This window comes from Clinocottus analis, unplaced genomic scaffold, assembly GCF_023055335.1.
Source record: "Clinocottus analis isolate CAN_PGR_092001 unplaced genomic scaffold, fCliAna1.0.p SCAF_17, whole genome shotgun sequence".
NCBI classification, from domain to species: Eukaryota; Metazoa; Chordata; class Actinopteri; order Perciformes; family Cottidae; genus Clinocottus; species Clinocottus analis.
In genome coordinates this window covers 5,903,383-5,925,535 of record NW_027175898.1, presented here as the reverse complement: position 1 = coordinate 5,925,535, position 22,153 = coordinate 5,903,383, and the positions used below count along the sequence as shown (strand labels likewise).

The 22,153-nt window shown below is 44.4% G+C and overlaps 1 protein-coding gene across 4 annotated transcripts; it reads left to right on the top strand.

The window, feature by feature from the left end:
• The first annotated feature begins 1,119 nt into the window (after window positions 1-1,119).
• On the top strand, window positions 1,120-21,376 carry eif2ak4 (eukaryotic translation initiation factor 2 alpha kinase 4). 4 transcript variants are annotated; one of them, XM_068580367.1, is made up of 39 exons: window positions 1,120-1,465; window positions 1,609-1,724; window positions 2,530-2,632; window positions 2,707-2,880; window positions 3,554-3,634; window positions 3,734-3,885; window positions 3,971-4,071; window positions 4,174-4,331; window positions 4,436-4,974; window positions 5,376-5,491; window positions 6,043-6,197; window positions 6,327-6,766; window positions 6,849-6,921; window positions 7,002-7,091; window positions 7,176-7,298; window positions 7,535-7,639; window positions 7,793-7,856; window positions 7,966-8,045; window positions 8,125-8,226; window positions 8,315-8,365; window positions 8,469-8,705; window positions 9,420-9,495; window positions 9,827-9,948; window positions 10,291-10,340; window positions 10,522-10,690; window positions 11,288-11,404; window positions 11,537-11,602; window positions 11,701-11,871; window positions 11,953-12,087; window positions 12,286-12,393; window positions 12,759-12,887; window positions 15,424-15,510; window positions 15,688-15,800; window positions 15,891-15,946; window positions 16,375-16,478; window positions 17,021-17,089; window positions 17,886-17,930; window positions 18,715-18,830; window positions 21,001-21,376. In XM_068580367.1, exons 1-39 carry the CDS (start codon window positions 1,334-1,336, stop codon window positions 21,056-21,058), a joined length of 4,983 nt encoding a protein of 1,660 aa, XP_068436468.1. In that variant the 5' UTR covers window positions 1,120-1,333; the 3' UTR covers window positions 21,059-21,376. The 4 variants fall into 4 exon arrangements, 3 of the variants coding, with proteins under 3 accessions (XP_068436468.1, XP_068436467.1, XP_068436469.1); XM_068580366.1 differs by having other exon boundaries at window positions 3,953-4,071; XM_068580368.1 differs by lacking the exons at window positions 17,886-17,930; window positions 18,715-18,830; window positions 21,001-21,376 and adding an exon at window positions 17,591-17,879 and having other exon boundaries at window positions 3,953-4,071.
• Window positions 21,377-22,153: the final 777 nt, after the last annotated feature.

The window sequence follows — 22,153 nt, the reverse complement described above, 5'->3', positions numbered from 1 at the left end:
GTTCATGATTCCCAAAGATGGTCAGACCATTAGTTCATTTGTAATGATTTAGGAAGTGTATGTATACAGGTCTTCAGGTTGAGGACAGTGAACCAGAGGTAAAAGAGCAGTATAATATGTGAGGTTATCTCAAAGCTGGAGGTATGTGAGTGCATTCTTCTACACCAGTCCAGGCTGCCCCACCAGATACAGAGCCTCCTATGTATAGCTGTGTTACCTCTCTGACTCACATGTAGGAGCTGGATGCAGCTGAAGCATCTCATATATATGTGCATGAAGAAGACTTTCATAGATTGGATTGATATTGTTTTGATACATGAATAAAAGGGATGTGACCCATGATCAGACCTATAAGCAGCAGCGAAGGGCATACTGAAGTTTTTTAATAAAATAGAGTGTTTCCTAAATGCTTCAAACTATATCTTATTGAAACTACATATATAACAGAGAGCCTGCATTCCAAACTGGAGGTGTGGGATTTAAAAAGGCCGATAGGTAAAGATGTTTCTGGACACGAGATGCTTACGGTCAGATATCTCTGCCTCTGCTGCAAAGCTCAGAGCCACAACGATTCAGCACCCTCAACTTCAGTACCAGAAGTGACATAGCATGCTGGTACATTAACTATACATTTACTTTACGCTTGCAAATTATCTTTAAATTACATTACATTACATGTCATTTAGCTGACGCTTTTATCCAAAGCGACTTACAATGAGTGCATTCAACCGTAAGTACGAACAAGGAACAATAAGAATCAAGACAGAACAATTTCTCAAATAAAGTCAAACTACAAAGTGCTATCAGTAAGAGCCATCCAAGTGCTGCCCAAGTGCTGCTATTATTGTCTTTATTCAAGCTGTCTTCTTGGTGTTTCTCCCCAGAAACACCAGCTTGTTGCACAATGAGTCATATGATATCAGGACGTGAGCCTGTTATTAAAAACAAATCACAGCATATTGTTACCTCCCTTATTCCCCCATACCTACAAATATACGACGTGTAAATAAAGAAGTTCAGGATAACAACACCGCCCTCTTGCGACCATATAAAGAAACGTAACGTGATGACGTTTCACCTGCGACACATAGTTGCAACTGCCATGCGCGCGCCAACGAGCAGCGCTGTTGTGGTCGCCTGCGTGCGCGCGTGAAGTTAGCCTCTGCTGAGCAGAGTGGTGACCGCGAGGTGACTTTCTGCGGAAGTTTTTGGGTCCACAAAGTGAGAGAGGAGCGGCGGTAGCGGCGCGCCGCGCTTCCTCCTCCCCCCCCCCTCTCCAAACAGCTGCGCGTGGGACGGGACGGAAGGACCGCCATGTAGCCGAGGCTGGAGAATGAGCCGTCAGCGCACTCCAGCAGCAGCGGGGACGGACGACTACGCGGTGCAGCAGGAGAACGAGCTCGAGGCTCTCGCGTCTATCTTCGGAGATGATTTCCAGGATCTGCGGAACAAGGATCCGTGGAAGGTAATGGCAGCTCGAGCTGTGAGCGGAAGGCATTGCCTTCGCAAGCTGTGAAGTTGACACGTTACCACTATTTGTGTGACTTGTTATTCGAGATGGGTCACACCCCCCTTAACTATTTGAGGTCTCGTTGACTGTGTTTTCAGGTCAAAAGGCCTCCAGAGGTGCATCTCTGTCTGCGGCCCAACGGCCTGAGCAATGGACAGAAATGCTACGTGACTGTGGACTTGCAGGTCAAATGCCCACCGACATACCCAGACGCGTGAGTACTGACCCCTGACCCCGGACCTTGTGGTCACTTTGTGGCCCTTACTGCCCCTGCGCTGCAAGGTATTCACACCATAGTGAGGGACGTCTCTGTCACCAGGCTACTCCGGTCATGCGTCTCCAACTGAAAGTGTAAAGTGCTCTAATTCATTAGCTGTCCACATACCAAGACGCCCTGCAAAGCTATGTGTTCTTCTAATGCCCAGTAAACAACTTAAACATATTATAGAGACATAAAACTTCACTTTACATTGTTCTTGGTAAATTCCTAATTATTTGTCTATTCTTTTCGACTTTCCTCATTTCCCCTCCACAGATTGCACGCTTTCTACACAATGCAGGTGTACAATAATGTTTGTTTACTTGGGTTTTGCCAGACTGTATGTTCTTGTAGCGACAAAGAACAAAAAAAAGGAGAAAATAAACGGTGGCTTTGAAGCGTCAAATTGAGCACCACTCAGCTGTAAAAACCTAATTTGGTCTTTTGGATGTGAAACAGAGTTGTCTTTTGATAAATGTTCTTATCTAATCTACAAATCCAACATCATGCAATGCAAGCCCATGAAAAACTCTAAAACAGTTTTATCCACGAGAGCCCACATGATTGGAAGGAGGGAGATGCTGCTTATTTCTCCACAGACCAAACTGTGTTTTTTAACATTCCAGGACATCCGCCCCGTGTGCATGATGGCAACCTGAGCTTAATCTGAACAAAGATTTAATGTGGAGTTGTAAATGTCATCTCTGTGATTACTAGTGATCATTCCCCTTTGGTAATTTATGTCTTGTGGCACCAACAGGCCTCCAGAGCTGGAGCTTAATGACGCCAAAGGTCTGTCGAATGAAAACCTCCAGAACCTTCAGAGTGAACTCACTAAGCTGGCGGCTGCACGATGTGGGGAGGTGAGGATGCACAGATATGCAGATGTATGTTTAAACACACAGGCTACCATTGACATACCTACCTGTTCTCTTAGGTGATGATTTACGAGTTGGCAGACTATATCCAGGGCTTCCTGAGCGAGCACAACAAACCCCCATCGAGCTCCTTCCATGAGGAGATGCTGAAGAACCACCGGAGACAGGAGGAGAAACGGGCCCAGGAGCAGCAGCAGAAGATGGACCAGCAGCGCAAGCAGGAGGAGGACATGGTGAGAGAGAGAGACAAAAAGCCTTTCATGTTAGATTATGTTTGTCTGGGGCTTTGTGCCTCTAACTGATTTGTCCAGCCTACTTGCAAAGGACCTTAAAATGTCCTTCTGTGGGACCGATACCGGTAATCTCATCTTCTCTGTGGAATTGAAACTAAATAATTACCAATAATCTTATGATAAGAAGCAGAAAACTAATCATTATTTTATCTATCTATCTATCTATCTATCTATCTATCTATCTATCTCTCTCTCTCTCTCTCTCTCTCTCTCTCTCTCTCTCTCTCTCTCTCTCTCTCTCTCTCTCTCTCTCTCTCTCTCTCTCTATCTCTCTATCTATCTCTCTATCTCTCTATCTATATTTATATATATATAGTTAGAGTTTCACAAAGGATATATCTTTATCTATATCTATATAAATAGATATAGATATAATAGATATATATCTCTATCTCAAAATAAAACAGGAATTCAGATCTAATTGCACATTAAAAAAAATGAATATGATATATCTGCTGCTGCTTTGAATTTGGGAAATGATTGAGAATGTATTTTGGAAATACTACGAGACAAATATGCACCTTGTTGGTATTTTCTTTAATAACTGAACCCATGACAACTGACAGAAGTTCCAGTTGAAGAGAAAGGTGACTGAGGTATTTTGTTTTTGTAGGAAAAAGAGATCATGGCTGAAATCCAAAGAAGAGAGGAGGAGAAACGGGAAGAAAAAAGAAGAAAGGAAATCGCCAAACAGGTCTCTCTCACGATATTCTCGTATTGTAACGTCTGCAGAACAATCCCACGTCCAAAACAATGGTGTCGTAATTGACCTTTTGTGGGTTTACATTCACAGGAGCGGCTTGAGAGCATGGAGCAGCCAGTCCCTGCTAACGCCTCCCCTCTCGGGAGGAGCCCACCCAGCTCCAGCGGAGCTCCTCCTGAACTGACGGAGCCCAAGAAAGCTGCGGCAGGCCGCCGCCGGACTGCCTCGAATACACGCCACAGGTACACGGCAAACCAACTGCTGCTCCTTGTGGTGAAGAATGAAGAAACATTGTAATGATGCCTGAAGTTGCCTCTGTTTTCCCAGACGTGACACGGTTAATGAAGACAACCATCGTTCACAACAGCTTCTTCACTTCTACAGCAGCACTTTTGGAGAGCTTGTTGTCCACAGAGGGAAAAGCTTAGGTGAGAGCCGCCTGAGACCATGCAGCCGGTCTGGTGCAAACGTTGCGTCCTCCCCCTGGTAACCTGCCTGTACATCTATGTCCATGTTCACGATACCGAAAGGTGTAGGCGAGAGGCTCCGCCGCAGCGTTTATTATGGATTTGAGGAAAACTCAGGAGACTTCGCAGTGATCTACGAGTGGACCCTCCGCTGGAACACGAAGATGGGCAAGTTCTTCACCAGCCAGGAGAAGGGGAGGATTGAGAACTGCAAGAAGCAGGCAAGTAGAGAAGGAAGCCGGCATTATCATAAAACATTTTGTGACTAAATAACACATTTGACTGTTTTTAAGAGCAGGATCATTTACTCTGAATTCCTGTGTAGATCCACGGGGCAGAAAATGAGTTCAACTCCCTCCTGCGGCTGGATCACCCAAACCTGGTGCGCTACATGGCGATGAGCTCCACTGAGAAGGACGACTGCCTCGTGGTTAACCTGCTGGTGGAGCATGTGGCCGGCATCAATTTGATCCAAAGCCTCAACGCCCACACCCCGGTCCCTCTGGAAAAACTGTGCCACTACGCGGCCCAGCTGCTGGCTGCTCTCGACTACCTTCACTCCAACTCGGTGGTGCACAAGCAGCTGGGGGCCTCCAGCGTGCTGGTGGACTCCGAGGGCAACGTCCGACTGACCGACTACAGCTTGTCCAAGAGGTTTGCCGATATATGCAAAGAAGACGTTTTTGAGCAAGCCCACGTGCATTTCTCAGAGGACACGGTGATGCCAACGAAGACGGGCAAGAAAGGTGACGTGTGGAACTTGGGCCTGATGCTTCTGGCTCTGAGTCAGGGCAAGGAGGTGCAGGAGTACCCAGTGACGGTGCCAGCCAGCCTGCCTGCTGACTTCCAGGATTTCCTCCAAAAGTATGTATGGATGGAAACATCTCCAGCATCCTAAAGGAGAACACCAGGGATTCAGCCCATTTACCATAAATCTTGTACTGCATTCTCTCCACTAGTGCTTACTGTGATGTTTTAGTTTCCTGTTTAGTTTGTTGCCAAAGGTTTTAACCGATTAGTTGTGTAATCTTTAAAACACCAGTCGACAGTGAAAAAAACACTCTACACTCTTGATTGTTTTGTTCAACCATCAGTCCAAAATGAATCTGTCTACTTGCTTTGTTGGCTGTTTTCAATGGTTTTCATGGAAGTTCTTTTATACATGGATTGAATTTAGATCATACAGACCGTTTCCTAATTGGCAATGTGTAGCAGACCACCAGCACAATGAACTGTCTATCATGTTGTGCGTGTCTTTGTCATAGGTGTGTGTGCCTGAATGATGCTGAACGCTGGACAGCCCAGCAGCTTTTAGACCACTCCTTCCTGAAGCCTCCATCGCCTAAAAACCTGCCAAAGCACCGGGACTCCAGCCCAGAAGGTGATGCGCTCGTCCGTATAAAAGCTGTAAATGAGGTGGACAAAATATTGGAAATGCTATTGAAGATTCAGTTAAACAAAAGCAGCACAAATTACAACTAAAATATTGTAAAATTGACAAACAACTTAATTCAAGATTTCTCTTTAGAAACACTGAACTGTATCATCATTGAGTCTTAAAACTTAGTGAAACATGTGCATCACAAGAAGTGCTGCACAGTGATTTTAGAAGCTGGATGCAGAGTAGATGTTTGTTTGAATGACATTTAAATAATAAAAAAATGCTGCTGACTAATTTTCAGTACACTAATTTAATTGATTTTTCTTTTCAGCAGCAGTATTTATTTGAGGCTAATCATATTGTTGTATTACTTTGTACAGGTGTTTCCGTTATTCTGTACAGTATCCAGTGTAAAGCTGATCACTCCCCCGAATTTGTGATGTTATACTTATATAGTTTTTGAAAAACCCCCAAAACACTTAAATCACTCAATGAGAAAGATCAACTCCAACAAGATAATCCAATACTTTTTTTTTCTTCTTTTTTCTCAGAACCTGCCGTGGACTTTCCGTCATCGGTCGTCCCACCGAGCCACATCCTCAACGCTCCGTTCAGCTCCGGGGCAGAGAGGCAGTTTTCTCGCTACTTCAATGAGTTTGAGGAACTCCAGCTTCTTGGAAAGGGAGCCTTTGGTGCCGTTATTAAGGTATTTTTTCTGGCTGTTTTCTGACACGCTAGCTTTAATTGGAGAGGACGTTCACACCGGCATGAAGACCGCCGGCAAATTATTCGCGTCCACTTTGTTCCTTCCACTTTCCCTCTCCTGCATCTCCAGGTCCAGAACAACCTGGACGGCTGCTACTACGCCGTGAAGCGCATCCAGGTCAATCCGTCTAGCAAACAGTTCAGACGGATAAAAGGCGAGGTGACGCTGCTCTCGCGCCTCAACCATGAGAATATCGTCCGCTACTACAATGCGTGGATCGAGCGGCACGAGATGCCCTCCTTAGGGGTGCTGAGCACCACCGACAGCTCTGAGGCCTGCAGCGCTGTCGACAAGCCCCCGCCGCGCAAACAGCCTCCGCAGCGCATCAACGAGCTGGGCCTCACCGATAACGCAGAGGACGTGGCGCCTCCTGCGGCCCTGTCGAGCGCGGTGGAGTGGTCCACCTCCATCGAGAGGTCGTCCAGCGCCAAATGTAGCGGGCACCAGTCAAGTGATGAAGAGGATGATGATGAAGAAGATGACGAGGATGTGTTTGGTGCCTCTTTTTTGTATGTTTTTATTTTTTTGTGGCAGTAGATCCGGCGAGACTTTCTCCTACTCCTAACTCATCACTATGTTCTTCTCTTCTAGGCCATCAGGTGATGACTCAAGTAGTGACATCATCTTTGACAACGGCGATGGAAGCACAAACGAGATGTCACAGGTTTGAATGTTTACACTTCAGTATTTATTCAGTCGTTTGTGCATGTCAGTGCAACTAACAGCTGGTGTTTGTTTTCGCAGGTCGAGTCAAGCAAAATGCCGGTGATAGATACAACAGAGAGCACAGATTCGGATAGACCCCTTCTCATAGCACATTACTTGTACATACAAGTAAGCTTGACCTCCGTGCTCCTTTTTTTTTTGCCACTAGAGGTCTCTGTCTCACATCTAATGTTTGTTTTCTGTTCCCGCCAGATGGAATACTGTGAAAAGAGCACTTTAAGGGACACAATAGATCAAGGCCTGCACCAGGACCAGAATCGTTTATGGAGACTCTTCAGAGAGATCCTGGATGGCATTGCTTACATCCACGAGCAGGTATTTAATGTGTGTGTTTATGTGTTTGAGCTTCCACCCTCCTTCTAAAGCGAATAAGCCATTGTCCACAGAAGTGTCCCATAACATCAAGAATTACATTTAGAAACTCAAGCCATGTGTTTTTCATACGTAAAGACCTTTTGTAAGATAATAGCAAAAACATGAACAAAAAGAAAGCCATGGTTTCAATTACCTGTGATCGAGCAGATCTCTTCAACCATCCTCCTGTCTTTTAGGGCATGATTCACAGGGACTTGAAGCCTGTCAACATCTTCCTTGACTCGCAGGACCATGTGAAGATTGGGGACTTTGGCCTGGCTACAGACCATCCTGCTAACGTGGTATGCTTTATCCTAAAGCAGTTACAGCTTCACCTTGCTGTTAATAGAAAAGATTTAGTGTGAAATATTGTCTTGGTGCTTCGCTTCATAGCTAACCAAATTGGAGCTTGTGCATCTGTGTAAAATGTATAACCGCAGTGATGATGTTGTCAGGCTGCAGGTAAATTTGAAGTGGAGGAGAGCAGCTCAGCAGTGATGCCCAAACCAGACCCAACAGGTGCAGAGAGTTTAGACAAAAAACACTCACACATCGGGATTCTGTTTTTCTTTATATGCTTCTTCTTCCCTGACACCTTGTGCTCCTTTTTTGAATCACCATTCTCCAGGTAACATGACAGGCATGGTTGGTACTGCGCTCTACGTCAGTCCGGAGGTTCAAGGCCACACCAAAGCCACCTACAACCAAGTAAGACTCAGATTTTTGTCAAATGTCCATATCATGTAAAGTTGAGATGAAATGTGTCTGTGAATCCCTCTGTCATCAGAAAGTGGACCTGTTTAGCTTGGGCATCATCCTGTTTGAGATGTCCTACCGGCCCATGACCACGGGTGCTGAGCGCATCTCTGTCCTAAGCCAGCTACGTGTGGTACGTCCATATTTAGGACTGGCAGTAATATACGTAGGGGATTTACGGTGCGCGGGACCGTTTACTCACCTCTCTTTTCACGCTGTAGGAGCCCATGATCTTCCCCGAGGACTTTACTGCGTATGAGCAAGGAACACAGGTGAGGCCGCTGTAGCGCAACCTTTATGAGGGGAATGTTTTTCCTTTCTGCTCTCAGTCTAACGATAGAACGGCTCTCTTTGTCTCTTCTTTGCATCTGTCAGAAGAAAGTGATGGAGTGGCTGTTGAACCACGACCCGGCCCTACGGCCCACCGCCCAGGAGCTGCTGAAGAGTGAACTGCTGCCCCCGCCGCAGATGGAGGAGTCGGAGCTGCACGAGGTGCTGCAACACACCATGGCCAATATCAACGGCAAGGCCTACCGCACCATGGTTGGCCAGCTGTTCGCCCAGAACACCTCTCCGGTCATGGATTACACCTACGACATAGACCTACACAAGGTATGGCGTCTGCTTTAGCTGTGTTTTATTTTCTCATATGAGACATATTGTACCAGTTCTGTGCTGGACTCAACATAATACTGGTACGAGTGTTTACGCTTTATTAGATAAAGCATGTGTTCTCTATAAGGAAGTAAAAACTCATGAATTAATATTAGTCATATGTAGGAGCCGCAAGTGTTTATATTGATTAATTGTAATTTCAGGAATATGAATAATTTACATTCTGTAGGAACTAAGATACGTAAAATATATTGGAAGACATTTATGTTAATGACTGACGCTCCCTCCCTGCATTAGGCATGGGAGTATACAGTTTTCTACAGTGTGACGGGGTTTATTTATTTGTGTATTTAGTTAAAGTTTTGCTGCATAAGATAAACTCAAAGGAAAAGAGTTAAACGATCTTCTGTCATTCACGTACAAAAAGGAACTCACTGTCTCTGCAGCTCTTTAGCGGCTAAGCAATGAACAACGTAGTTTATACAAAATCACAGAGAAGGTCATGTGTCCGGCAAAAAGGCCGTTCATGTACTCTACAAGCTGTTCCCCTCGCTACCTGCAGATGTCACTGCGGACATATGAACGGCTGCACCGACACCTCAGTGCTACTCCACTCATCTGGTCTATATAACCGACCAGCAGAAGGTCTGGTAGTGCTTAATCGATGTCTCCTGATCCCTAACAGAGGCTGTTTGTTTGGTCTCCCTTCAGGGCAGCTTCAGCTTGAACAGTGCCAAATTGCAGCAGCATGTGAATGAAACAATCACCAGGATCTTCAAGAAGCACGGTGGGTACACTACGCTTGTCTGGTGAGTGTGCGTGTGAGCCTTTGTTGACTCTCCACTGTGAACCCTATGGACTTCTGACCCGCTGCAAGCTCGTTTTCGGAGACCCCAACATCTGCTCCAGTGAGTGGCAGCTAAACAATAAGTCCACTGTTGGGCAGCGCAGATTCTGTGCAGGTGCTAGTGTTTTTGTGCACGCTGCTGACGATGTCCAGCAGAGCTTATTTGTTTACGCTCGGTTTGTATCTGCTCACATGCATCATTTCTTTTTTCCGGGTGAAGGTTATGTTTTCTTATGCAGATGTTGCAGTGATACATGGTGTTTGCTTTCAGGTGCGGTGCGGCTCCAGACACCGCTGCTCCTGCCGAGAAACAGGAAGTTGTATGATGGCAGCGAGCTGGCCTGCTTCATGGACCACAGCGGAATGCTGGTTACACTGCCCTATGACCTTCGGGTGAGCCCAACATACGAACACGCATAAAACATGCACAGCCGCGCATGTCCGCACTTGCACGCAAACACCAATTATTCATCAATTTGCATCAGCATGTGCAAAACACACACACACACACACACACACACACACACACACACACACACACACACACACACACACACACACACACACACACACAGTGTGAGGCTGCAATCAGCAGCCACCTTGAGATCCTGCTACTTCAGGAAACCCTGAGGACTAAATGGTTGTTTCCACATTGATTGATTGCAGCCTGGTTTGCACTGATTTCTCTGTCATTATATGTGTGCACCAAATGTCTCAACTCTCTTTATACTTCAGATGGCCTTTTCAAGATTCGTCGCTCGCAATAATATCACACATCTGAAGAGGTAACACTAAATGATCACTATGATAAACTCCACTGTATACTAAATATTATTAAACTAAAATACAATGAAGGAATTTAATTTTTTTTCTATAATGTTCAGTGAATTCACCACCAAGTTAAACAGTTAACACATTAAAATCGGACATTCATGATTGTCTCTTTTTCTTTCAATCCTTTTCAAGGTACAGCATCGAGCGCGTATTCCGCCCCAGGAAGCTGGATCGCGCTCACCCAAGGGAGCTCCTGGAGTGTGCTTTTGACATCATCACACCCGTAACTAACAGCCTGCTCCCGGATGCCGAGACCATTTACACCATCTCTGAAATAGTCCAGGAATTTGCCGTGCTCCAGGTTACATGAACTACCCTTTTTAGTTAAATTATCCAGTGAGCTGACAGTTTGTGCTGCGCTGCCTCCTCTTGATTCACATTCAGAGCGGTTTGCTGATGGGCTGGATGCATCATTGTTCTTGTTCCCTACAGACACCGTTGCCGCAACCTGTCCCGGTTTTTGTTTTTTCACTTCCCACTTACATTCCTAACATACCAAAGTATGTGTAAGCCTGACAGATTTACACCGTATTTATTATTTGCATAGTAAATCTGTTGTGCACAGCTCTGTCCTCTTCCTTCCCTTCCGCTCCAGTCCAAACCATTTCCTGTGCACACATCCCAGTGCTGCTTCAGTGTCCAGTTGCAGGTCTTCTTGCATGAACCCAGTCACCCCAGAGTCTGGCCTCTGTTTCATCCCTCATAGAGCTTGTTTCTGATCCTCTCCACCGCCATGCTCTTTATGTGAAAGCTTTTAAGAAGACGTGAGTCAGATAGAATGAGAGGGCAGCCGGACGCAACAGTCATTATTCACTGAGGTGCCCATTGTACAGTAGTGCTCGTGGGTTTGACTGTAATTGCAGCGGAGAGGGTTAAAGGTGTATTTTTGTGACCGCAGGAAAGGAACTATAACATTTACCTGAACCACACCAGCTTGTTTAAGGCCGTCCTCCTCCACAGCGGAGTGCCCGAGGACAAACTGAGCCAGGCCTCCACGATACTGTGTGACGCCATGGTCAGTGCAGTTCACACGTGCATCACAGATGTTACTCACATTGCATGACTGTTGCTGACATGCTGGTAGTGTTCTTACTAAATATAGCAGGGGTAACATTCCTGGCTCCTTTGTCTTCTGTATTTGCTCCAGAGCGAAAAGCTGACCAAACGTGAGGTGGAGGCAAAGTTCTGCAACTTTTCACTGTCAACCAGCAGCGTGAGTCCACCGGGTGCATAAACCTCCTGTAAAAATAATCAGTCCTGGTGCAGCAAACCTGTTCTCACTCGTAAACTGCTCTCCTCTGCTGCGTCCAGTTGCAGACGCTGTACAAGTACATCGAACAGAAGGGGACCCTGCAGGACCTGGCGCCACTGCTGACATCACTCACCAAAGAGAAGACCGCCGTCACCCTGCTGGCCAAGCAGGGCCTCAAGGACCTGGAGGAGCTCACAATGCTGCTGCGCAGACTTGGAGTTAAACTGCAGGTGATTTGGATTCTAGGTAAATTATGTTAAAAGAAGAGCCTGTTTTCTTCCATTTTTAACACCAATACATTCTCTCTATAGGTGGTGGTCAACTTAGGCTTAGTGTACAAGGTGCAGCATCACTGTGGGGTCATCTTCCAGTTTGTGGCTTTCATCAGGAAACGCAAGCGAATTGTGCCGGATATAGTGGCTGCTGGAGGACGCTATGATCACTTGGTAGGTTTTCTGTCACGTCATGACAAATATCTAAATACCTATTATTTATTACTGTGTCCAAAAATGTTGATTCCATGCCGGCATGTATGTGAACCATATTTCTTCTATCGCACATACAGCACTCCCGTCTGTATTCCATTCATTTCATATGACACTGCCTACGTGATACATTATGGGCTTGGCTCTCTGTGTCGCTAGATCTTGGAGTTTCGAGGGCCAGCGTCCACAGTGCCGGTGCCCTCTGCAGTCGGGGCCAGTGTGGCCCTGGACAAAGTCTGTGCTGCTATGGCCAACATGGAGGAGCCAGTGAGAGAAAGACACACACACACACACGCGTGCACACACACGCACACACACACACGCACACACTGGGATCTGACATTTCTAATTATTGTGATGAAGGAGCGGCAGACAGCTACATATTTAATGATGCCTTATTACAGCAGTTGGCTGCCACACAGCCACTTTTAGAAACACGTTAATGACTATGATCACAGTGACTCTTGACGCCATGGAGCTATTTTTGCAGGTGCATCATTTTCTATTTTTTATATCTTCAGAATGGGAAATGATGAGCCCAAAAAACTCTGTAGGTCTCAAAGAAAGAGTTATTTTTACTTCAGTTCACGGCATCATTCAGAGTTTACCGTTTTTACTTTTCTTTACATCAGCCATTAGTGAGCTCCTGCGATGCGCTTGTGGTCCCAGTCGGACATTCTTCAATGTCCAGAGCCATCAATGTGGTCCAGAAGCTGTGGAGCTCCGGCGTCTCTGCGGACATCGCCTACGATGTCTTACAGGTGAGCGGCCTGCCTGAGAGACCTGCATGAGTTATCTGAATGGTTTCAGAGTGGAAAATCATATGGCAATTTTGATTTAACATTCTATTGTAAACAAAGTTAAACATTCTGAGTTTTTCACCCAAATCTTTGATGTACCCTTGAAGTCTTCCAAAGAGTTGATGGCTTTCCCTGCCTCGTACATCAGTTGCAGAGCTAATGTTTTTAACATCTTGAAGCACTACATCAATTATTTCTCGCTAGCAGTTGGAAAATTAGAAATATTATTTGTTGATGGTTAAAAACTCCATATGGTATTTTATGCAAGTTTGTGCAATGAAAAAAAGCACATGAAGTGTTGGAATTGGTCCACAATGAAACTTGAACCTGCATATCATTAAATGAAGTTAATCATGAGAACCAAATATACCACAATGTCTTGTAAGGTGCTCATATGTTTTAAAAAACAAACAAAGCATGAGCATGGTATGGAAAGAATCATTGAAAATATAGAAAAAGATGAAAATATGCGTTAGTGCTGCAAAAATGCAGTCACTTAAAACCAAGTCACGCAGGAGCCATTAAGGCCCAAGTCTGAATTCCTCTCGGCTAAAGGAAGCAGAGTCCACTTCACAGTAAGTCGCTCCCTCACTGTTGTTTCCGGACCTGCGAAAGGAAGGAATCTGCAGAGAGGACGTAGCTGTTATGTGTAGATCAAGCTTGTGTTTGTGTCCATACACTAACGATTGTATAGCTGAGCCCTCGTGTTTGTTGTATGTCAGAACTCAACCACGTTTCTGACTTTGTAGATCCCTGAATGGAAATGAACCATTGTGTAAAATGGGTCGTAACGTCATCCCTCCTACAGAGGGCAACACCTGACTCCCGCTCTAGAGGGAAAATGCCCCTCATCCGTCAACAGCAGCCTTATCGTGACCGCATCAGAAATAGTAAACATCCCACAGGGCTCACTGGCCATATTAGGACAATACAACATGGAGCCATTGCTGAAATAATTGACTCAGTCATCTGTTCGACAAGTTTCCAATAAACGTGTATAATAATCTCTTGTTAAACGAACGGTCAAATTGAAATCAGTCCCTTCAAAGTGAAGTTATTTATCTTGTGGTCCAAAACGCCTGATGCCGTGCCTTTGTCACATTCTTCATGTTTATGTGACAAACTGATCTCAGCCTTGTGTTTGTGTGTCGCTGTAAACGCCCTCCCTGGCATATTGCTGTGCCCAGATATAAATACTTTTTACCCCCCTTCTTTACCCTTTTATTGCCTATTGTTTTAACGTTCCACTTCTGCAATGGACAAGTGTTTTTCCTTTGATTGTCTTTTGTTCTGGCACAGGACACAAGTGATTGGCCAACTTCATTTCCCAAGAGAAAATTTTAGGAACGGTTGGGTTTGGCTGAAAACAAGCGTCATTATGTCCAAATAGTCAACCGTTTGTGTATGTTTTGATTACGTATGCAGGCAGTCACGTGACCAGTGGCGAGTTGGTGAGAACACCTTGTTCGGACCTCCTCACCCAGCCCCTCACCCTCCTCCCCAGACTTTTGTTAACACCTTTCACATGCCGGCCTCTTAACGGGCCCGAATCTCCAGCTTTAATTCATCCTCAGGAGACGGTTCCACTCTTTTAGCTTTTATTAGCCAAATATGGCAAACCTTTTCCACGTGCTGTCAGCTTAGGCATATGGCCCAGAGCTGCCCACCGGGCAATGGCTTACCTTTTGACTTAATGTGTTCTGTCAATGAGAAAGTTGTAAGAAAAGAGGAAGTTTTAGTGCTTACATGATGACAAGGCAAATTGACACGCGCACGCACGCACACACACACTCTGGTAGTACACAGAAGGGTTTGTTCTGCACCACCGTTGGCTCTGCAAGCCAAGCAGCCAGATGAAACTCTTGGGCTTAAGTTGGTGGGAATTAATTGGGCTGACACGAACGTATACTTGCATACATACACACCGTCATGGTTGAACGAGTTACCTGAATACACATTGGCTTTGCTTGTGACTCCCAGCACAGTGCACACTCACACTCTGGCTCCAAGCAAAACTTCAGTTAAACTGACTGACTGCAGCTATAGAAGAGCCATCAGTCCAATGTTCCCCCAGAATGAGTTCTCATTTTCCAACCCAAACATCAAACTTGACCGTTATTCTTTTAATAAATAATGGACGGGAACACTGTAAAACGTGCATGACGGCAACGAGCTTTCAGCAGTTATCAGTAATTGAGCTCTGACGTGGGTTCAGCCTCCCTCTAGACTCATCACAGTGGCCGGCATCTTCAAGCCCCAACAGTAAAACATGGGGAAAGGTCAACCTCAAGCCATTGCAGCAAGTTTTTTTATTCATGCACTCTTGATTCAACTGAGTTGCACCCTTAAATCACCATTTTGTGTGTGTGTGTGTGTGTGTGTGTGTGTGTGTGTGTGTGTGTGTGTGTGTGTGTGTGTGTGTGTGTGTGTGTGTGTGTGTGTGTGTGTGTGTGTGTGTGTGTTCGTAATTCAGCCTTTTGTCATTTTGTGTGTTTAGTCTCAGGAGACGTTGATGGAGCACTGCAGGCTGGCCGGCATCAACTGCATGGCCCTGGTCTCTGACAAGGAGGGAAGCTATGTGAAGGTAAACCAGCCCGCAGTAGTATTTCACAACTTAAGAAGGTATCTTTTTTTTTTTTTTTTTAACTTGAGAAAACAGCTTTCGTGCAGATTATGATGCTTTGCAAGCAGTTTTGATAAGATATAATTTTGTTCATGGCTTTCTCCAGCAGCATATGGTAAAGTTATCTTCTGGTTTCAGGTCAAATCATTTGAGAAGGACAGACAGTCTGAGAAACGGATTCCTGAGTCGGACTTGGTGGACCACATCATTCAGAAATGTCGGACCAAATTCTTTGAGGAAAGAAACATCAGGTAGAGACATTTAGTTTTAATGTGCTGCTCAGATGTCTGCATGATGTAAGCATGTTGTTCTTCTATAATGTTGTCCTTGTGCCCCTGCAGAGAAAACTCTGAAAGCATGTCTCAGAACCCTAAAGGATCACTGCTCAATACCACAGGTATAATTACCACGTACTCCTGACAGTCAGCCTCTATATTCAACTGAAACTGTATATGTTTATTGTCAGTCTTTCTGCAACATGATACAGTCTCACATGTTTGTATATAGTTGTGCTTTGACTCCACAAAAGAGCTGCAATAAAGGTGTTAACGACTATTTAAATCTATTGGGCTCAATGCAGCATCTGCAAAGTATGACTGATCTTCGTGTTGCATTTTCACTCCTGGCATTTAACGGAGTCGTTACCTCGAGTGACGTATCATTTGGCATTTAGAAGTAGAAGTGTTCAATTTCACACCAAGTCCTGGCACGCACACAGGTAGCCAACAAACCGGTTCAATTAAATTGCTTAACTGTTGGAAATTATAAAGTTAAAAAGGCTTAAGGTTGGATGAAATGTTGAAATGGCCCCTTTTCTGCCTCCAGGCTCTTCTGAACAGCATGGGAGCAGCAGCACCACGAACATTAATGTGAACGTCATCAGCCCGGAAAAAGTTTCTTCCAGTGTTAGGCGACGCTACGAGACTCAGGTTTGTGATGCATGCACACACGCAGGTTGGCATTCTGCTTTTATTCCATTTCAGTACTGAAATCAATGATTGGCTTGTGCCAAATGTTAGGATGTGGTTATAAAACGTTAAGTACTAAACTTGAAGATGTTAATTTTAAAAATTGCTGTAAAGTCATTATCTCATCTTCAAGTGAGGTAACACAATGGTGATTGAACTTTTGGCCCACTTGGAGTATTTTAAACCGCGTGCCTCTGGCAACATTCAAGATCAAAAGTGATGCACAATTAGTAATGTGGTTTCCAACAACCACAGACTGTGTGTGTGTGTGTGTGTGTGTGTGTGTGTGTGTGTGTGTGTGTGTGTGTGTGTGTGTGTGTGTGTGTGTGTGTGTGTGTGTGTGTGTGTGTGTGTGTGTGTACTTGATTCAAGAACACTTGCAATTACTGCTTATCGCCATTGATGCATTTGAAGATGATATTTAATCATGGCAACAACAATAATTGCCTGCCACTGTTTCATTTCTTTCTTCCTCACTTTGTTTCTCTCCAACTCTATTTCAGATCCAAACCAGATTACAAAATCTCGGTACCAATTTGCAGAACAAGAGCAATGACATTGAAGTTCTGGCAGTAAGTCATTTGTTTGTTTATCCCGTTATCCCTCTCAATCCCTTTTCTGCTCTCCCACCTTATCTATTGAATTCATGTGTGAAATCACAGAGGGGGGAAAGGGCGTTTGATGGCTAAAACCGCAAACATCACTGGGACAGCCCTTTTATAGTTATTTGCCTGGCGCTAAAATCCCCTGCTGGAGGTTGAGAGGGCTGCAAATCCTTTACAGGCGCTACAGGACTATGAACACTAAACAGAAGGCAGTCACCGTGTCATTTTGGGTGATGCAAATGGCTGCCATATTGAGTTTATTTGTGGTTGCATTGAAGATTTATGGCCAGATATTCTCAACATAAATCACCCTTGAGTGTCTGATTCACCATGTCGCCGCATATTCCAAATACATGTGTCTTCCCTGTCTGGATTGTATCAGCGGTACATACAGTAAATACAAGTTATTGAAACATGATCACCTTGTTTGGTAAGCAGTTGCTTAGGCCTTTGTTGTCTACCAATCAGACTGGAACACAGCAGTACTCATTTTCCAATGATGAACCCAGGAGGCCATTAGACTGTTCCAGTGAAAGGGACACAGAGTGCTTTCAGGCCTGCCGAGAGCACGGTGAGAGTGGAATTATAAGTAATTTACTGTAAGAGGGGACTGGATTATCTTGTTTTGAAAGAATTATACAAGCTATCGGGTGCAACGGTTGATATTTTTGGCTCGATTATGAATAAGTTTGTGGAATTGTTGCAACGTGAGATAAGGCTCCATTGTGTTTTTGTGTAACCCTGTTTGTGTTGTATCCCACAGGTGGACCTGTTAAAGGAAACGCTGGTCCACTTCCTGACCCTCGAGGTTGGTTCCTTACTGGCTTCATCAAGACCTTTGCAGAGTTAATAAAAGGCCACAACCATAATGAAGGGTGGGAGGGAGGAGTGGAAAGAATGACCAGCCGAGGTCACGATCCCAGACAGGAAGACGGAATCCCGTCTCCTTCCTTACAGTACTGACGAGGAGTGAAGTGAGGGAACACCCCAGCCTTTTTCTACACCCAGGGAGCTCTGCTTAGAGTCTAACTTGCATGTTTTAACAAGGCTCACATATGGGCCAGTCTTGTACTACAGTTAACTAAAGGCATACTTTTAGAGGTGTGACCAAGGCCGCACTCACAAAGCCCCTGGTTCCTGGGAGCAGAGGTTAAAAAAAAAGACAAATTAGACTGTGCTAAGAAACATGAACAACGCTCTTAACACCACTGGTGTATATGCAAAAGCAACCCGCCACTAATGAATAGGCCACCTGTACAGTTGCCCCCTTTCAGCATGTGTCAGAGAAAACACATTAAGTATGTAAAACATATGACAATACACAGTGTGTATTGCCAGACGTACAGGAAAAGCCTGATTTAATTATGTTGAGAGTCACACAGCGCCTAGGAAACTGTAAACCCACTGAAGCTTTTGTGCCTTCACTGTCGTCAAACTGTCGTCCACTTTTCTGTTGGCAGACATGAAGAGACTGACACCCTGTCAGGCGTCTACAACCTTTAACAGAGTAAAGCTCTTCTGAAATTGGCTTTGTTTGATGTCTCTCTCTTTGTATTGCATCTACCGTTTTCTTTTTCTTTCTCTCCTTCCAGTTTGAAAGTGAAGAGCAGTTCAACAGCAGTGTGAAGGCTCTGCTGTATCGTCTGCCCAAGCAGCGCTACCTGAAGTCCATCTGCGACGAGATCCACCAGTTCAAAATTATGAAAAAGTGAGTAAAGTTGGTTGGATTCATTCTCTGGGTAACATGAATGTTGTCAAATGTTTGTGCCAATCCATCGACAGTAGACGTAGAGTCGAGTGAGAACTTTGATCGCGTGGTTGGGCTGGATACAAAGTCAGGGGATCACCAAATGTATTAGGAATTGTACTTTCGGCAGCATGACTATCTGAACCAAATGTCAAGGCAATCCTATCCATGCAACGTTCAAAACAAATGACTAAAAACCCCAAATGGTATTCGCAACAGGGCCAACGTGGAGGACTGACTAACATACTTGAAGTAAATGAGACACAATTGAGATAATATATTTAAAAATGTGAAATTAGGGATGCAGCGTTCTGACCAATACTTGTACTTTGACAATCGGCAGATACCGACCCGATAGCAGTGTGTAATTCATACGCTGTACGTCTCTCTGTGTGACTGGAATACTTTTTTTATGTGTAAGGCAACATCAGGCTGGACTTAAACCTTGCTTTCCTAACTTTTAAGACTAAAATGTAACAAATACATTTTTACTGTACATTTATAAAATGTTATTTGGTATTTTTATTAAAATTATATAAAATATATAATCTTGAAATTGATCAAAACTTAAAGTAATTCAAATTAACTTATTTTACTATGTATAGTAAATAAACAAATTGAAGGGATTGATCTCATTGCCAGCTGTTCATCCACAAGAGAAGAGACAAATATCTCATCAAATCACTTATAAAACACAAAACTCTCATAAGTACAGCCTTGTGTTTTGTGTAAACAAAAAAAAAGTTCCCCCCTGAAAAGAAGCAGCGAGAACTTGATACCATATCGACATTTTCCGAACAAACCACTGCAGCCGCGTCGTCTCAGCAGGAGCCTCTCTGCTCCTCCATACGGACTTGTTGTTTTATTGACATGAAACCTGAGGTAAACAGTAAGACACATTAAAGACCACTTAAAAAGGCAGACTTCCTTTTACGGGCAGCTGTCACACCAAAGCTCCTCACGCTCCAGGTGTACCAGTGACAGACGGGCCTTCAAAGGGAGCGGTAATACGGATAACTACTGCCTTGCCGAACATCAAATCCTCCGCTGATCCCATTTCCTACGGTGAAATCTGGAGAAGGATTTGCCTTATTTGGTCTTCTGATGTCTGTCTCCTAACACCCACGTTGAGTGACACTGAGATTGTCTTGTGCGGGTTTACTTCATTCATTGCTGTGGTTGTGGACAGAGCGATTAAAATACCCAAGCTTCCCAGCAGAACGTTTTTCTTTATTTTCTTTTTTTTTTTTGCAAAGCCCTGGCTGTATCCTCAGTGTTTGAGCTTCTAGTGTTGTGATGCTCGTGCGTGCCCATAGAGAGCAATCCTGTGCGGGATTCAGCGAATTTTCTAATTCATGAATGAGATGGTAACAAACAAAAAAGAAAAGAAAAAAAGATTTAAATCAAAGCTTCTCTTTCTGCTTTCCCGTCCGCCTCGCCGGAGCAGTTGGTTTTAATTTCCTGTCTGGAAAAAAAAGTCTCTTCTGATAAATAAGCGTCACAGAGGCAACAATGGATATAGTCAGCATGTGTTTTTATGAGTTTGTTTAGTTGTTTTCCTCAATGTGGGGCACAGGCTACTGAGGCCCGATGAGAGGGCTAAAGGGCTCATGCGCTCACCTGGCTGCAGGAAGACCATAAACTAAACGTACCCCAAGGGCTATGAGCTTTTTCCTTTCAGCCAAAAACTACTGTGGGCTAGACCTGTATGTGCGACCCTCATCTCCAACACTGCTTTAACAAGCCGTGCGAGCAGCTCTCGAGGCTGTTTGAGGCACAGTGGTGCTTTGAGCTGACGTGCTCACACTGACACTAATGTCCCCCAAAGATGAAATAGAAGCCGCTAACGTGGCTAACCAATACTCTAAATGATAATGGAAATCCATAAGAGCCATTTTTTTAACTTGTTTTTGGTAATATGATGATGATGATGATGATGATGAGTTCAGGGACTCTTGGCAGTGTTGAATCCTGTGTAACATCACTAGACTGACCTCTTTATCTCAAGACATCTGAGCCGTCCCGCCTGAATTTCATTGTACTGATTTTGTGATGTCCCATTTGGAAATTCCTCCTAATGTTTTTGAGTGTTCTTGTAATCTTCTAACAGACAGATGTTGTCCTCTTGCAGGGTGGCCGTGGTGGTCTTGTACAGTTACAAGGACGACTACTACAAGATCCTTCTCTGAAAACCAAGAGGTTGCGCTGGCCTGCTTTGCTTGAGGCTCGGTGGTCTCTCAGACTATTTTTAACCATAGACCCACAGAAACAGCTTGAAGACTGGTGCTGTGAAAAGCTCTGAATCATGTTTACCATGGTGAATGGTAATTAGCTGTTTCACCCCAAATCCACAGCTTTCCCAAAAACCTTCCAATGCTTTAAGAGGTTTGACTCGAGGACTACCTGACTTTCTTGCCTTAATAGAACTATTAGGAGATGAAAACGAAAAGGCTTTTTACTGAGGATTATGTGTCATGAAGGCAATCATTTTACATTAATAATGATGGGATGGATAGTTGTAATAAATCATCTTTTCCTCCATCGAGCTGTGATTTTTGTATCTGTTTTAGTTGTACATTTAGTGGTACATGGAGTACAACGCAGCCAATAGCAGCCTGATGATTAACTGTCTGCTTATTGAGTATTATTTCCTAAGCTAATGCTTATCCTTATTTTAACTCATACTTATAAATGGAGGTATTGTTCACTGGAGTCAGAAATTGTTAAAATATCTCTACTTTTGCGTAGTCTGAAGACTGTGTTGCAGTAGTTGGATTCAACGCCTGGGAAACTGACCGAAAGGTTTACTTAGTTGATCCTTCCGGAGGAGCTTCCTCACCTTGAAGTTTAAGAGCGAGCGTCGACGGACAAGTCAAAACAACAGCCCAGTCTGCGCTGAGGATTATCCATGTTTCCAGCTCTGGCCTGCATATCTTTCTGTGTTTTATTAGCACAGCGGATGGATGAGTGTCCTTGCTCTTCGCGAGCTCTCAACTCTTCGAAGACCTCCCTCAGAAACAACCTACCACCACTAAACACATCTGCAAGTGCTACTGAGATAAGAGAACAAGAGAAAATGATTAGATTTAAAACAACTTGGAGAACTTAGATAAAGTCCATTTGGGGCACAACTTCAGACCAGATGTGCATGAACCCACAGTTGTATGAGTGAAGTCAAAAACCACTAACGGAAACCATCTTGAATGACATCACTGCACTTAGGGGAATTGCTCCTCCAAGCCAGTTTAAGTATGATCGGTGCGGGCCACTTTGGTTCAAACATT

What these genes read in the sequence shown, in the direction of transcription:
- eif2ak4 (XM_068580366.1), top strand. Translation starts at nt 1,334, where the DNA reads ATGAGCCGTCAGCGCACTCCAGCAGCAGCGGGGACGGACGACTACGCG. An exon ending in CCACCGACATACCCAGACGC is followed by an intron (nt 1,725 to 2,529) that starts GTGAGTACTGAC and finishes TGGCACCAACAG; the next exon opens with GCCTCCAGAGCTGGAGCTTA. An exon ending in CCTTTGGTGCCGTTATTAAG is followed by an intron (nt 6,198 to 6,326) that starts GTATTTTTTCTG and finishes CTGCATCTCCAG; the next exon opens with GTCCAGAACAACCTGGACGG.